Below are 18,288 nucleotides of genomic sequence, written 5' to 3' on the forward strand. Positions count from 1 at the left end.
AAATAGTTTTTGAATTATATATGCTATATTAAATAATAAAGGAGCAATGCTTAAAATGAAAAGAAGAACATTAGTTAGTTGTCAATAAACGAGGAAAATAACATGCCAGGCGCATGAAAGCTGCAGTGCAGCGAAGAAAGACGATGACTACAACCAAAGCTGAACAAAGGTTTTATGGGCCTCAGAATAAAATTTATTGAGAGCACAAAAAGAATAATTTTCATATTTTTTAGAGTTATTGAAGACTCTTTATACGAAATTATAGTTCTCATATAGATATAAAGAAATTCTCAGCAAATCTTTACTAAAAAAAATATCCAAACACGATATTTTTTGTAAGAAATTGGAACAACAGTCGTTGGCTCCGGGATAACTAACTCTTCCTCCCCTCTTGAGTACGGCCTTGACTATATCACATGTAAGTTACATGAATACTTTGTATAAATTTCCTTATAAAATAAAAATGTCTGCTACTTTTTCGCTGAAATTCTAGTTTTTCTAAATTTCTCATGGAGTTAACATCTATACAAGGGTTTGTCTCTCTAGTGAGTTAAGACAGGGTGATTTGAATGTTTCAAGAAAAAATCATTTGTAAAAAAAGTCGCATATGTATGACTTTTCAGAAGTGGTATATAGTACACAACTTAACAATGAATTTCAATTCAACTTAACAATGAATCTGTCATTTTCTAGGTTGAAGGGTTAGCTCTAACAGGCTTTCGAATCAATCTACCCAGTTTTGCCCAAATTTTCTCTACACTCACAGAAAACAACTCTTTATGTTGAGTTATAATATTCTTACTTTGAACCATAATACGGAAGTTTATTGCATAATTTTTGCAACCTTTGCTTCGTACAAACTAATTATGACAAAGGTATTAGAACTAATCGCTTTTAAAGGTGTATTTTTTCCCTCAAATAATTTCATTCAGATAGAAATAATACCTCAAAATGAAATAAAAACTATAGAAAGGAATTATTTAATATTTAAAATTCATTTGAATAAGGCTTGAATAAATGTTATGTGATTTGAACCATTAAGAATTATTCACCAGTTTCTTTAGTTCATAAATATTTAACTGTAATTTATTAAAAGAGCTATTAAAAAGATTAATTTAGTAAAAGTACTTTTTACAATGAAAAAAAAGTGCAACGTAAAGTATGAAAGTATAAAGTATATATAAAAGTATTAAAAGTTAAACTACTAGATTATGGAAAAATTACGGTGTTTCTGGTGCTCTGAGAACGCCAAAAAAAACTCGGTGATTTTTACTGAAGCACTTACGCAATGATTTTGATTAAAATTACAATAAAGTATGATTTTATAATATAAGATAAACTATGGTAAACGTAGTAAAATTTAGAAATTTTATCATTATACCTTAAAGCATGGCATAAAAAACCATTTATTCAATTAAATTTACTTAGCAGTTTTTACTAAATATTAGGTCATCAGAACTACAATTTTAAAACTAGAATTTTCGATGACCCTTATCATATAACGTAAAAATTTCTAAATGATTGGTTTAAATACCGTATATTTTGGTTTTATTAACCAGTATTATTGTTTATTTTTTTCTAAAAGAGTCGTTATCATGCAGTCCGGGAATTTTAATAGAAATTTCTTTTCCATGTTGGAATCGGAAAGTTATGAGTCATAACTTTCCGATGTGTCATAACTTTATGTGTCATAACTTTCCGAAAGTTATGTGTCATTTACGAAATGAAACATTAATTATTAATTAATTAATAGTGGCTATGTAAAAGTAGCAGTTACAGGTCTGTCAATTTTAAATTTTGAGTTGATTATTTTCTAAATTATGTTTCAGTTAAGTCTGACCATTCATTAATAATACGGGGCTTTATGTATATAATTTAGATGACAGTAATTTTATTTATTATTCAATGTTGGAATAATATCACCAAGAAAATGTTTCGATACTTTAAAAGTAGCTTTTTTAAACCAGATTAATACTCTTATTTGCTTAAAATATAAATAGCAAAGATCATAAAAGGCAGTATTTCAACTAACAAACGTTTTTTCAAACAATAGTTTTACGTCAAACATATGATAAGATAAAATCTAATTTATTATTAACGAGTTTAAATGAATTATAAATATTATAGAATAACCAAACTAGTTCAATTATTCAATTTGCTATTTAAATTTTATCCAATTGTGTAATTGATAACATTAACTATCTGGGAAGAAAAAAATATTTAAATACATTTACATTAGAACATTACGTAAAATTATGATTAATACTCTTTTTATTGAATGGAATATAAATTTATAGCATATTTACTACGAAAACTAATTGTTAAATTGCGATGAATAATAGGATTTCAAGACCATTTAACAATTATTTTCTTCAAAAAAAACAGTTTATTTTATTCTTACCGTAATGCATTTAAAAGAGGAAAGATGTGATGAAAATTAATAATTATTATTCGCGCGGGGGTTTGATATATAAACAAATGCTGTTTGTTTACATTAAAAATCTTGTACAGGTTTACCGCGGACACAACAATCCTTGACACTGATTATTCAAATTAAGATGCTAACAGATCTACTCAACTTGGTTAGTTATTAGTTTTTTAAAATATTTTCCAAGGTGAAGTTCATACGATAATAAAAACAAAAGACATCAAATCGACATTCCGTTGTGCGGCATAAACAAACAGTTTTGTCGAATAAATGGTTTTAATATAACTTGTTTTGTTATTTCCTCATTCGAGAAAGTATTTTTGAGATTGTTATGACAGAGATTGTATATGCATTTAAAACTTCATTACTATTATCGTTCAAATTCGTTTAAAATAGACTAAATTATTTGGTCATATCTTTACACAGAAAAAAATATGATCAAAGCTATCAGAATATGTTAAAATTTACTGTTTCTGGCTCTATGAGAACACCGAAAAGTTTGATAATTTTTGCCAAAGCGCTTTGGTAATGATTTAGGAAAAATTAGCAATAAAATATGGTTTCATAGTCTATCATAAAATTTGGTAAATGTGGTCAAATTTGATCAGGATAATATTATCATTATATCTTAGCAATCATGATACACAAATTTGTTCGTGATAATTTTATCATGATGCCTTAGCATACAAACCATTTATTCGATTAAATTTAAATTTAGGCTGTTAGTGTTTTTTTACTAGTTGTGCAATTAAAAGAGCTATAATTTTGAAAACTAGAATATCCGGTAAACTGCTATCATATGAATGGGAAAAATTGCTTAATGCATGGCTTAAATACCGTATATTTTGGTTTTATTAACCAGAGTTATATTTTTTTTAAATAAGAAGCGTCATTATCATACAATATGGTAATTTCAATAAATTTTTTTTTTCTCCGTGTGGATTTTGTCTAGAATAAGGTTAGATTATTCGTTCGTTTGATTATTCGAATTGAAATGAAATTCTATTTAATTTAAGAGCTTCAGATTTAGTCAAAATAAATTGATTTTTTAGGTTTTGATATTTTGTTTTCATTCTAAATTTCAGTAGAATGTATATATATATTTTTTTTGTACATTTAGGGTTGGTAGTTTTACGTAGAAAAATCGATATACATTTAATATTAACTCCTGTGTGCCATTTATGAAAGAAATATAATGTTAAACGCGTTATTTTTTCTGTCGAAAACCAGATTTTTTGCATGACTACCCTCAAAAACTGCCAAATACGTATAGAGACAGACATTTTGTCGTAAGGCATTCAAAATTTTTATAGTATATTTCAGACATCTATGTAAAATACAGTTATATACAAACATATTCAAATGTATAATTATAAGCAACAAATGAATATTAATATGTAATTAATAATTATTAAAATAGAAATTATAGTTTTGGGTAGAAGAAACAAAATTTTAATTTATTTTCAGATTTTTATTTGTGAGTCTTAATTAGAATTAATTTGTGAGTCTTCTTTAGAATTTTTAAAATAGAAATGTTGAAATCTTTGCATAATGCAATTATTATTCTAGTTTTCAAATTATTTAAATAGAAATATTTTGGTTTGATTTTATAATTAGCAAATTTTTTTTCTTAACTTTGCTGTCTTAACAACACAACATTAAATCCTAATTAATATATGTTATAATTCCAATTTATTTATTGCTTTTAGAATTTACATGAGAAAAAATTAAGGAAAATCGTAAATTTTATTATCATAAATAATAAAAGATTCCGTAATCTCTATTTTTAGTAAATTTTTTTCTAAACGCATTATTTATTTTTGCGTATAGTTGATAATTTGTTAGTAAATTTTGGTCTATATTTTAAGTTCATTTAAGTAATAAAATAGTTTTTAGAGACATTTACAATATGCGTACTAGTCTCATTCTTTGAAAAAACAAAGATTTTTAAAACTTAAATAGGATTTAAATATTTCTTAATATTAGCTTGGTTCATTCAGAATTTCTTTTAAATATAATTTGGAGAAAAACACTTTTTAATTTCAACTGAAAATAGTATTAGGGATATTTATATCGAAATCCAGGTTATATTTTAAAAATAATTTTATATGCGTTCTAATAATTTTAATATCGTTTTTTAATTAACTGAATAATTAATTAATTTAAAATAATTAAAAAAAATATGCATTAGAATTAACAGTTTTAAGAAAACTATCGTGTTTGATTAGAAAATGTGATGTTTGGTTGAAAAGTCCAAAATTTGTTTCATAATGCTGTTATTAACTTTCCAAAATTATTATTAGTTCAAAATCTGATCCTACTTAATCACTTAAAACACCTTTCAAATAATGATGTGAAAAAATTATTATTTTCCTCAAAATTTTTAAAAAAAAAAAAAAAACGCAATGCAATGCAATATAGCGTATTTTATCATGAGGCTTATAAATATTATGCGCAAATTTTATTTCAAAAACATTTATAAGAAATATTTGGACCGTGGTCATGATATTTGTTTTAAGTTTGTTATTTTAACAATGTCTTTAAGAATATCGTTATTTTTAACAAATCCTTTTTAACGGAAATATATTTACGCTAATATACACAAGTTTGTAAACAAATAAGTAATAGCATCATTTTTATTTTTTATCATTTTCCCACACAATGGATCAGAGTAATTAATATTGAGCACCATGCACAGCCATTAGTGTTGAACACCAATCAAGAGTAATTAATGTCGAACACAAATTGATATTTATTACTAGTAATTTTCAATATTAATTGCAGTTTTATTAGTCCTATTAATTTAAAAAACATAGACTTGAATTATCTCTGATTGTTTCAAACACAATCACGAACTTTAACAATTACTATAAAAGTTGTGATCCGCAGATTCACAGTGCCGCTTGAATTGCATATATCTTTGAGATATATTTAGCAAGTTTACTAATACAAACGTTCTGCATTAAATCTTTACTTTTATTTTATAATAAATCTTCCTTCTACTTTTTGTCTTTCATTTAGTAGAAATAAGAAAAAAAAGCACTTTTATAAAAAAGGGTTGCACATTCGAGTTTAGATTAAGTTTCAAATTTATTTTTGTTTTATTTTTTGTTATTGCTTTGTTATTTATTTGAAAATAAGGGTTAAAAAAATGAAATTCGCATGGTTTATGAATCAAAGAGATATATTAATTTTATCAATATATTTTAATTGAAATAAAAGTAACATAATAACAGTAAAAGTAACAGCATAAGTAACTCAGTTTAGTACCACATTTCTTTGTGATGTATGCGTGAACCTGAGCTTTATGTTTACATATGGCATTCGTTTATCTTAGATTTACTTTTTTGGGTTTACTTAACTTAAGTTTCTATATTAGTCTTGTTATATTTACATACATGAATTTCCCTAAGTAAATCCTGCCCTTTACAATTACATGGAGAAAACAAATTCTGGTAAAATTACTGTACCGTATGGTTACGGCATTACCAAACAAACATAATTTTGATATCAAAAACCAAAATATATGATAATTAAAATATTCGTTAGGTAATTTTCAGTTCATATGGTATTGGGTTCCGGAAGTTCTAGTTTTCAAAATTATGGTTCTTATTATCACACATTAAGTAACAAATAAAAAACTGAAAAGTAAATTTAACCAGATAGATGGTTTTCATGCCCTACTCTAAGGTATGATAAAATAATCAAATTTTACCTCATTTTCCAAATTTTATTTACTTTTTCGTGTATTCGTCTGCATTTGTTTCATTTTGTTATTTTATTTAGTTATGATAGAGTTAGTTATGTTTCGTTGTTTCATTTTAGTTATGGGGAATTAAAAAATTTCCCATTTCATAGAAACTGATTGCGTAAAGTTTGTACTAAGCTAAATTTACATTCTACGTGAGGCATTCATGATAGTCTTTCGCCCCTTTGTCTATGGGTAGCATTCATTTATTCTTTCTTTAAGATTGTAGATTTTCCTTGCTATATTACTAAAGTTCCGATTTCATTGAAACTGTTTACGTAAGTTTTGCATGGAACTAAATTTAAATTCTACTTGAGGCATCCATGATAGTCTTTGGTCTCTTTTTCCATAGGTAGCATTCATTTATTTTTTCTTTAAGATTGTAGATTTCTCTTGTTATATTACTAAAATTACCATTTCATTGAAACTGATTGCACAATGCTTGCATAAAACTAAATTCAAATTCTACGCGAGGCATTCATGATAGTCTTTGGTCTCTTTGTCCATGGATAGCATTAATTTATTTTTCCTTTAATATTTTAGATTCCCCTTGCTATATTACTAAAATTCCCATTTCATTGAAACTTACTGCATGATGTTTGCATAGAACTAAATTTAAATTCTGCGTGAGGCATTTATGATAGTCTTTGGTCTCTTTGTCCATGGGTAGTATTCATCTATTTTTCTTTTAGATTGCTGATTTTTGTCGCTATGTTACTAAAGTACAGTTTTCTTTTGTCATTTCAGATGAACCAGTTGTGTAAAGTTTGCGGTGAACCAGCCGCGGGGTATCATTTTGGCGCTTTCACGTGCGAAGGTTGTAAGGTAAGAGACTGTTTCCATAATAATTAATGTTCATCAAAGATAAATGCGATCAACTTGTATGCAATAAGTGATCAAAGTCAATCGCGTGCTGCCTTCTTGCGTAACAGGAGGTGACAGATGTTAAACCAAAAATTGAACGCAGGTGCACAATGCGGTGAAGAATAATTGACCGCGACAGTAATAATTTAAAATTTTCGTTTTGAGAAGTACTTTACGTGATTGAAGAACGAAGAAACTTGTTCCGACGTTGAACCCAGTGCTTTGCCAAAAATGTAAGCCGTGATTAAAAGGGGATTTATGATTTTATTTCTTATAAATAAGAACTTTTTACGAGCACTATATTGTGTTTTCAAAGTCGTTTGGTGTTTGTGTGTGTTATGCAGAGGTTTAAAATTAGTGTATAGAACTAGCCACGTGTAAAACTTTAAAAATAAAACATTTGAGTGTACAATGCTAAAATATGTTTTCTTTGATAAAAAGAGTTAATTTAGGCACTTCAATTCCAGATTCCCATTCGAACTCTAAAAATTTCAGCGTAAAATTTTGAAATATATTTCTTTATTGAAGAATGTCATTTAGGCATTTCTTTTTCAGATTGATACTCTTTCAACCCTAAAGTAAAGTACGCAAAGATTTGTCAATAGAAATCGATCCATATTACACAAACGTTCTTTTGTGTATTAACATCTTTTTTGGCACTTTTTTGTAGTACCAAATCGCATTTGAATTTGAATTACTCTTGTTGTTTTTGCGTAATATATCATAAAAATGATTTTAAAAAATCAAATCATATTTAACTTCATATATCAATTCATATTTAACTTCATATATCAATTCATATTTAACACTGTAATGTTATTTATTTTTTTTTAGTATTTAACAATTTAGTTTAGGGAATCAAAATTATATATGAAAAAACATACTTTTTCTATATTAATCATTTTTTTAAGTATGAAAAAAAAACAATAAATTCCTTATTGTCCTATTACAGGCGTGAATAAATAACCTTAAATATAATAGGATAACAGTTATTTTTTTCTATTATGAATGGTGTATGATTTCGTTCAGCTAGTAATTATCAATATTAATGCTCAACCTGATTCTAAAAGTTTTAAACATTATGTAAAACAGTAAAAAATAAAACAAATTACACCGAAAATAGGTCTTAACCATACAAGTTAATATGAATTAGGTATAATGCTCTTTAAGAGTTATTATAATTTAAAATAACAATCGATTATTAAGCAGGTGTTACGATATCTTCACGTCCTATAGCAATATGACAAAACCATATAACACCTTAATTTGGATCATTATTGGATTCTCAGATTTAATAGATTTAGGAGAAGGTAATCAAAATTATAAGTGAAAAATATATGTTTACAATATCACTTTTTTTAATTATAAAAAAAATTTAAATTCGTGAATGCCCTGTTACACTCGGCAATAAATGACATTAAATATAATGGGATAACAATAATTTGTTTTTGCTATAAATGGTGTATTTTTCCATTTAACTTGCAATTACCAATACTAATGCTAACCTTGACTCTAAAGTTTTTAACATTATATAAAACCATAAAAAAATAAAAACATTTACACCGAAAATTGATCTTAACCTTTCAATTTAATATGAATTATGTATATGGCTCTTTAAGAACTATTACAACTTGCAATAACAATCGATTATTACGCAGGTATTACGATATCTTCATTTTTTCAGTGAAAAGTCAAAATCCTTTTTCGGTAATTGCTTCGTGTAAACACTTAAATTCACAAATACCGTAAAGGAAAAAGTCCTTCATTTGCAAAAACTTTTAACGAATCATTACGGATCATCACAGTTGATTGCTACTTGTTGAGACAGTTCAGTTTCACTTTTATTGGTCCATTGCACTGTATCTTGAGTAAATAGCCTCTTAAAGCTAGAACTTTTCTAACCTTGTTACAGTTTTACCAACGGAAGCAGAACGCTTTTACTACTGACCGTGATTTTCACGTTTCAATTACGTTTCTAAGTTTAGGTAAACTATATTTCTGTCTTATGCAACGTATTTCGGAAACAACATTAATTTCGCTCGGATTTGTTGCAACAAAACTATCCTTTTTTGATTAGTTAATATATTTACTACATAGAAAACTTTATAAAGTAATAAATAATGAGTTTAAAAGAATTACACAATTTTAGCGCAATTAACGTTTTTTTCGATTACTAAAATAGTTAACTAGAATAAATATGAGTGTTATTTTACTACCTATGCCGGAAATGCAAATTCTTGGTTCTAACAACATCTCAAAAGATTTTTAACTGATTTTGGTGCTATATTGGCTTTTCTAATGTTTTAAGGAAACCTAGTACAAGATTACCAGGTTATTCTAACTTTGGTACAGTTTTACCAATGACGCATAGCGCCTTTCCTACTGTCTGTGATTTTCACGTTTCTAAGTTTAGGTAAACTATATTTCAGTCTTATGTATTGTATTTCGGAAACAACATTAATTTCGCTCGGATTTGTTGCAACAGAACTATCCTTTTTCGATTAGTTAAATATATTAACTACTTTAGTAATCGTTCTGCAATCGAGAACGACACTAAGTTTTATAAAATTGCCTAATTCTTTTAAACTCATTATTTATTACTTTATAAAGTCTAATAAGAAAACTTTATAAAGTAATAAATAATAAGTTTAAAAGAATTACGCAATTTTACCAAACTTAGCGTCGTTCTCGATTGCAGAACGATTACTAAAGTAGTTAACTTGGATAAAATATGATTGCTGTTTTACTACCTATGCCGGAAACGCAAATTCCTGGTTCTAACAGTATCTTAAAAGATTGTTAACTGATTTTGGTGCTATATTTTTATTTAGTATAGCAAAATTAAAAATTTTGGTTTGTCTAAGTTTTTAAGGAAACCTAGTACAAGATTACCAGGTTATTCTAACTTTGATACAGTTTTACCAATGACGCATAGCGCCTTTACTACTGTCCGTGATTTTCACGTTTCAATCACGTTTCTAAGTTTAGGTAAACTATATATCAGTCTCATGTAATGTATTTCAGAAACAACATTAGTTTCGCTCGGATTTGTCGCAACAAAACTATCTTTTTTTGATTAGTTAACAATAGTTAATAAGAAACTTTATAAATATTTAAAGAAATAAGTAATGGGTTTAAAAGAATATCACGATTTCACCACATTTAGCGTCGTTCACGATTACAGAGTGATTACTAAAATAGTTAACTAGGATAAAATATGAGTGTTGTTTTACTACCTATGCCGGAAACGCAAATTTCTAGTTCTAACAGTATCTCAAAAGGTTGTTAACTATTTTTGGTGCTATATTTTTATTTAATATCTATAGCTAAACGAAAAATTTCGGTTTCTTTGATTTTTAAGGAACCCTAGTACAAGATTTTAAATATATAGATAAAGCTGCCTAATGATTTTAAGAATTTTTATGTAAGACATTCAAATTTTTTCTTGTAGAGTTTGCGTAAACTATGAAAAATAAATTCTTAGCATAGTGGACGAAATTCCTGTTTTAATTATAGTAAATAGTAATGGCATCCTGAGAGCAGCAACAGTAAAATTTTATGCCGTAATTCTTACAGTATTATTTATTTAAATAAAGTGAATTATTGATTTTGCAGTAAGTATTGTAAAAATTACGGTACATCAGATTTTTTGATCCTTTAACCTTTTGTGGAAAAAATGGATTTTACAGTAAAAAGTACTAGCCATTTGATTGCTGGTATTTTTATCATAATTTGACCTGGAAGTTTTCAGTATATCAATCCTGTTAGTATAAATGAATGGTCAGAAAAGTCCCTATAAAAGGTCGTCCTATTACTAAAAATTTATTTAGAAGTAGGATGTTGTTCGAATTTTAAATCATCCAGAAAAAATAATCAATTGAAAATTTAAAATTTACAAATCCGAATATGTTAATTTCAGCTAGTTTACAATTAATTAATTAATAATCAATGACTTCTTTGGTAAATTACACATAATTTTGGCATTTATAGATAATTCACTAACTCCAGCGATTTGGATCTAACACGAACATCGAGAAAAAAAAAACTCTATCAACTTTACCAAACTGTATAGTAATTACATTTCTGGTTTAAAAAAAACTTAATTCCGGTTAATGTGCACAAAATATATGGAATTTAAACCATTCATTTGGTAATTTTTCAGTTCATATGTTAACGATTTACAGAAATTCTGGTTTCAAAATTATAGTTCAGTAAAAAATATGTAAAAGAAAAGTAAATTTTAAAAAATAAATGGTTTTTATACCTTACTTTAAGGTATCATGATAAAATTCCCAAATTTTACCACATTTACCAAATTTTATCATATATTATAAAATCATATGTTATTGTTAATTTTACAAATTCATTACCAAAGCACTTTAGTAAAAATTATCAATCTTTTTATTTTTCTTATCGAGCCAGAAACACGGAGAATTTTACCGGTGAATTTTTCTGGTAGTATTCTCGAGTACGAACATAAATTCTCGATTATGAACATTGATTCTCAAGTATGATACAAGTTAAATTCTCGAGTATGAACATTAAAATTGAGACATTAAATTGGAGGAAATGTTTTTATTTTTGACCAGTGCTTAAAAAAACATAATTATTTGTAATAATAAACATAGCAAAATACTCTTCATGCGTTTGATTTCTTATAAAAAGGCTTAGCATTATAAAGCCAATAAAATAACTTTATTAAAAAAGCATAAAATATACAAATTTTGCAATTTAAAATTCAAAAAAAATTTTTAGAATGAATCGTGCTATTCCTGGTTGACTCATAAACTCATATGCCCTTGATCAACAACAGTTAAAAAATTATAATTTCTAAGATTACGCATAAAAGGTTGTATTCATAAATAATAAAAAAACAATGTTTTGTGTAATTATTCAGTTGAAAACAAATTATCTATTTGTTTATGAACAGGAGATTAAATTTTTGTTATTCGATTATCTTTTTTGATGATCATGCAATCCAAAATCATCCACTGTTAAACAACAATGTTTTTATACGATTGAATATTCGAAGAACTAAAAATGAATTTTTGTTTAATAGTGATTTTCTTTAAACCGTATCAACAGTTACTGTTTTAATTTATACATGAGTGCTTTTGCCCTTGAAAAGGAGTGTTTTTTCCCTAAACTACTAAAAGAACACCGCTTAATCATAGAAAGAGGCTAGAAAGCCACTATGCGACGAGATCTTTCAAGCGTACCAAGAGCGGAAGAATGCTTTTACTTTTCTTCAGAAAAAGACATTGCATACATTTTTTTCTCCAAACGAAACAGAGAATGGCATCAGTATTAGAAACAACACAACCGCACATCTAATGACGTCATCGTTACTAGTCCAAGAAAACACTTTGTACCACGCACTAGCTGGTTAAAAAGGGTAGAAGGCGAAGGGAGGAACATGTTAAAAAAAGACGTCAAAACGGTTGATGAGATGTTCAGACTGAGGGGTCAAGTCTCAATGGGCTTGTCCTTGAGAAGAAGGAAGTATTTTACCCATTAATGTGTTTGGACTTTCCTGTGATGGTAAAATCAGATTCCCATAACCCTAAAAAACGAAACTTTCAATGAATTTTGTTTTTGTATTTATTATAATAGGCGACAAAATTTACTGGAATTTTCGTCTGTCAGTAGAGACTAGAAATAGGGAAGATCCATTTCTGTTTCAACTGGAGCTTTCTTACGGATGTGTAACAAGTTTTTTTTTAAAATTTGCTTACGTGATGTTCGCGTAATGTTCGTATTGGGCGTAGTCTACTTAGAAAATTATCACAAACAGATTATATTTTCGTGGTTTTTCTGTTAAGTTGCATAATCTTTAAAATTATGGGGCTTTAATAATTTCGCTTTCACATTCAGTAAAAGAAAGTGCCTCGTAGTTTTGATTAATCGTTTTATATTTATATTGCTTTTGAATAATTAGAAAATAATTATCTTCATTAAGCGTTCTGGTGTATCGGGATTTTTATTAGTAATATAAATAATAAAAAAATTTTATATTTCAATGAATTGTATTGTTTAAGAATTTTAATTTGTCTTAACCAATGAGAATTTAAAAGAAACAACATAGTCAACAAAAATTTAAAATTTATTGTTATCTGAGTAACTTATAGGCTCCAAATCATTGTGTAATCTACGGAAAGTCGTTAAAAGTATCAACAATTTAAGTGACTTGGTGTTCTACGTTTGCATTTAAATATACTATCTTATTTGTAAATTTCTAAGAGTATAATTTATTAAAACTGTGATGTAAGTTGGTACGAGTTATTAGTTGTATTTTATTTTAACACTTTTAATAAAGCGAAAAGAAATTGCGAAAAAATAGAAACACAAAAATAATAAAAATAGAATAATTGTTGAACCGTAAAAACAAAATAAATGTGATTAAAAATGTACAGTGTAAGTGCTAAAAGAAAACAAAAGTTTTCTAAACATGAATAATTTCATCTCCGTCAACAATTAAAAAAAAGAATGAGAAAAATGGTCAAAATATTTTGGTAAATATTTTGTCAGTAAACTCTATTAAAAAAAGAAGAAAAATTTTGTTATTTACATATCTAATTAAATTAGATTCTTTAGGAATTTGGTCTCCTTACTCAAATCGTCAAATGATAGTGCACAATTATTAATAGATGATTGTAGATTATCATGTTTTGAATTTTAAGTTTGATTTAAACCTCACGAGTTATAAATAGAAATAGTTAAAAAAATGTTACTATTGGGCAGAATTTGAATATTTGGAAACATATAGGTAAGTAAACTTTTTTAAATCTATTGTAGCATCCCTACCTTCAGGAATGAAGATTTAAGGTAAGGTAATTTACGTGATCTTTTTAAAAAAAGTACTTTTAAAAGTCTCTTTATTGAATATTATAAGCAACAACTTAGAAAAAGAACCAAAACAAAATAAATTTAAGTACTCAAAAAAAAAATTAACGATAGTGCTTCATAAGTATCATAAATTCAATTTTTTCATTCAATTAAAAATTGCGAGTATGGACAAAATAAACAAACAATCAGATCTTTAGAGATCCTATCGAAATTTTTTGCTGCTTTATTAATATTCAAAACTATATTAATTATAAATTTACTCTTATGAAATAAATTTATAATTATAATGAAAGAAAGAATATATATTACATTGGTAGGTAGAGAGATTTCGAATCTATTCCATTGCTAGTAGACAACACAATGTTTTAGATTTGCTTTTATTGTTTTAGAAAACTTTTCTGCACAAGATATGGTCAATGTTTCATGGAGTTTTTGTTATTATACTCTTTTTAGAGGTGTCGCAAAAATTTATGTGGTCCATTTAAGCTTCGTACTTATGTCAATATCATTCCATAAATCGAATAAAACTCCAGTTCGTTTTTGTTTTGTGTTCTCATTCAGTCACCGTATTTCATCGTTTCTATCGATTGTTTGTTTCTTACTTATATAGAATAACACAAAGTGAATTTCTCTTGCAACTGCTACGAAGAAACAATAGATAAATTACTTACCGAAATTGACTCGAAAATTTTACAAGAACGCAAAAAATTCAATGCCTGGCTGATTTCTTATGAAGAAATTATAATTTAGTATGTACGATACGTTAGTTTTCCTGTTCCAATTCCTTTTATCTTAAAACATTTTTTCGTAAATTTTGATAGATTAGAAATAAATATAGTTTAAAAAAAAGCTATAAATCATTCAGCATAAAATATTAAAAGAAACGACATACTAATTCTGACACTAACTTAAAAAAATATTCTCTACAAAAAATATTGCCACACCCAAGTTAAGTTAAAAACATTGATTGATTGAACTTTGAAAACTGTAACATTCTATTTCTGACAAAACACTTGAATATAAATTAAATATTCCTGACATTAAATATTACCACACCTAAAGTTTTGAGTGGAAAACAATATTTAAAATTTTTAATCTATATCGTATTATTTTTTAACTCTAACTTAATTGTAAATTAAATATCCCTTACTTAAAATATTACTGTATCTAAATTTCAAAGTTACAAATATTATTTCAAATTTAAAACAATACTATTCTATTTTAGGTTACTAGAGCTCTCTATCTCACTTTAAAGCTATAATTTTTTTCATGATAATTCTTTCAACTAAAATTTTTTGTTTCTGTACTTTTAATAATCTAATTTACTTTTAATTTCATTCTCCTCTATACTTCTACTAATTCAAATTTACTTCTTTTATTGTTCTTGATATGGATCTTTTGATCTTTATATTATTAAAATATTACTTCTTAAAATCAGAAATCTATTGGAATCTGACCAAGAAATGGAATCAAAAAAGTTTGTACACTGCTTTTAGCATTCTGCTTAAGGTAAACAAAGTTTATCTCTTTTCTTTAGTTTCTTGGCAATTTTGATTCTTTTGAAACATTTCCTAGCTCATTACTTTTGCTTTCTCTAGTTTGTTCTTTGCCTATAACATTTCCAAGCAATTCTTATGCAGTCATTCAACATTTCTGCCCAAATAGTGACATTTTACGGAATTGAGTTAAAAAATAAATAAAATATCAGGGAGAGTAATAAGGTTTGATCAAAATAAAAACTAGTATGATTTCTTAATGAAAAGGTACCCGAAAACAATCACAAAACTGAAAAATTGTATTACAAATATTCACTCAAAACACTTTTCAGATTAGGTTTCATAAGCAATCTCACAAAAACACGTTTACACAAATCCTAAAATCCCGAGAAAGTTATTAAACTTACTTTCAATTTTCAATGTCAGTAGTTTTCAGGTTATTCTTCCCTGCAGCATCAGTTGGAAATCATCTACAGTGTCTGAACGTAAAAAATGGCGGAACTTCGTAAGGTAAGCAAATGTTATTTATTTATTTTTTTATATGGGTGTCTCTAAAAAGTGCATTGAAATCAACAAAGACTACAATAAAAAAGCACTAAAAACTATATTTTAAATGCTTACTAAAATCTGAAAATAAAAAAGAATACTTTTTAGCAAGTTACAGTTATCGTTTGGCTGTGAATAATATAAAATTTCCAAATTTTTGAATCGTTTGCAATTTTCAAAAAAGTCGCTTGGCAATATTTGTTTGTTTTATGGCTTACTTTCACTGCGGCTTTTAGTTTTTAGACTGCATTCAGTTTTAGAGACATCCATATTTATGTATTAAAGTTAGCTCTCGAGCAATTGAAAAAAGTAAGAAATGAAAATTAAATTTCCAATACAACTTTATTTGGAAATATTCTAATATATTTTTTATATAATCTTTTTGCGATTTTGGTTTAGTTAAATAGCTTCAGAAATTCTCCCAATTATTCATAATTGAATTTTAAATTTAATTTAAATTTATGAGAAATAGTTTCTACGTCTGTCTTTATGTATAAAATTGTATCAATTCTATTTCTGAATTTCTATTTAAGAAAAAAGTTTTTAATTGTTTCTAATATTTTTTTTCTATGCTGTAATAACTTAAAAGAATCAGTGTTTTCTGCAAAAACTAAAAAAAAATATTTTCCTCTCTACTACTTACATTATTTTTATCAGGTATTTAGATGCACATTCGTTTGAAATTTGTTTAATATGATGCATTTTAAGTTTTAAAATACTTTTTTCATATGTTTTATAACAATGTAATAAAAACGCAGTCTACATTTTTTCCTTTTATTTTTCTAGATACTGCAGCACTTAAAGATGTGGCAAGAGTGTGAAGAATGTTTTATGAATCTTAAGAAAAAGAGAAGACATTTTGAATATTTTTGATTAAAAATGAAGAAAAGAAATGAAGAAGTTAGACATTGTTTTATTGAAGATACTGAAGTAACATATTAAATGTATAGGTGCATCTGGAAAGTGCAATTCCTCTGAAATATTGGCATGTTTTCGAGATGGTGCTCAGTTTCAAATACATAGCTGGCTGAATATGACATTCGATATCTAATTCCACCGAAATATTGGCAACTTATTTTCAAGATTGTGCTCATTTTCAAACAGAAAGCTGATTGAACATTCAGTTCAATATCAGATTCCAATGAAATATAGCCAACATTGTTCCGAGATGGTGCTCAGTTTCAAATGCGTATCTGGCTGAATATGTCAATGCATAGCCAATTCTGCTGAAATATTGGCAACATGTTTTCAAAATGACGCTCGTTTTCAAGTATGCAGTTGCCTAAGCATTTAATTCAATATTCGATTCCATTGATATATTGGAAATATTGACTGAACATTTTATTCAACATCTAATAAGATAAGATCAATCATCCAAATTCAAAGTTGAAATACTTTTGAAATTATATTGAATAATACTTAAGATGAGTTCATTAGATGCAAGTAAGGAAGTTATTTGCCGTTTTTTGCCATAATTGAAGAACACTTACAATGTTCAACAGAACAATAGAGATGTAAATATCTTTTAAAAGCACCAAAAATATAATAAATGCGTCAAAAAACTAAATCAAATATAAAGTAAACTATTTTTCTTCGTAAGTAAATTGATTTTTATTTCTTAAATATTATATTATTATACTTAAGGTAAGATAAAAAAATGAGTAAATAATATATTTTGAGATACATTTGTAAAAACTTCACGTTATTTAAAAAATACTAAAATAAAGAAATGAATATCTTTAAATGCAGTACCTATGTGCTGAAAATAAAAGCTTATTTTCTCGATATCACAATATTGCCTAAAGCAAACGAAGTCGACAAAATAGGTAAAGTAGGCAAAGTAGCCAATGGGAAAAAAACGTTCACTATTTTAAGTCTCTCAAATTTTAACAGAATTTCAAAAGCTTGCTTAAATCAATATTTGTGCAATAATTTCCATTGTAACTTTCATCTCTTTACATTTGTTTTTTCGCTGATTATTTAACCAAACAAAGAATTTAAATTTAATGTTATTTTCTTAAACCTCAGTTTGATTGCATTTAAAATAACTTAATTTTTAATTTTGATACGTTTGGTTATTTAGATACAAATGAAGGTACGAAACTACATTTTTAATATTTTGTTACTCATATATTTTCCATTAGAGTTGCAAGCAATATTTTGCGACCCAAAATCATTAATCAAAACCATTTCTTGTGAAAACAAATGCTAAACAAATCTCTTGTGTGCTAAACAAATCTCTCCCCGTTTTATAATGTATCATCTGTGACAGCATAAAGTATATTTCACTCATGATCTCAAAAATTAATCATAAAAGCAAACAATAGCGGACTATAATTATATATTATTGTAAGATATTT

The 18,288-nt window shown here is 26.6% G+C and overlaps 1 protein-coding gene across 2 annotated transcripts in view; it reads left to right on the forward strand.

The window, feature by feature from the left end:
* Window positions 1-18,288, forward strand: part of LOC107450205 (nuclear receptor subfamily 1 group D member 2) — a 67,441-nt gene that overhangs the window by 26,997 nt on the left and 22,156 nt on the right. For both annotated transcript variants that reach the window (XM_016065950.3, XM_016065951.3), the window contains one exon: window positions 6,924-7,001. In XM_016065950.3, the coding sequence (XP_015921436.1) occupies window positions 6,924-7,001 (78 nt within the window). The remainder of the gene's footprint in view (window positions 1-6,923; window positions 7,002-18,288) is intronic.

Source organism: Parasteatoda tepidariorum, chromosome X2 (genome assembly GCF_043381705.1).
Source record: "Parasteatoda tepidariorum isolate YZ-2023 chromosome X2, CAS_Ptep_4.0, whole genome shotgun sequence".
NCBI classification, from domain to species: Eukaryota; Metazoa; Arthropoda; class Arachnida; order Araneae; family Theridiidae; genus Parasteatoda; species Parasteatoda tepidariorum.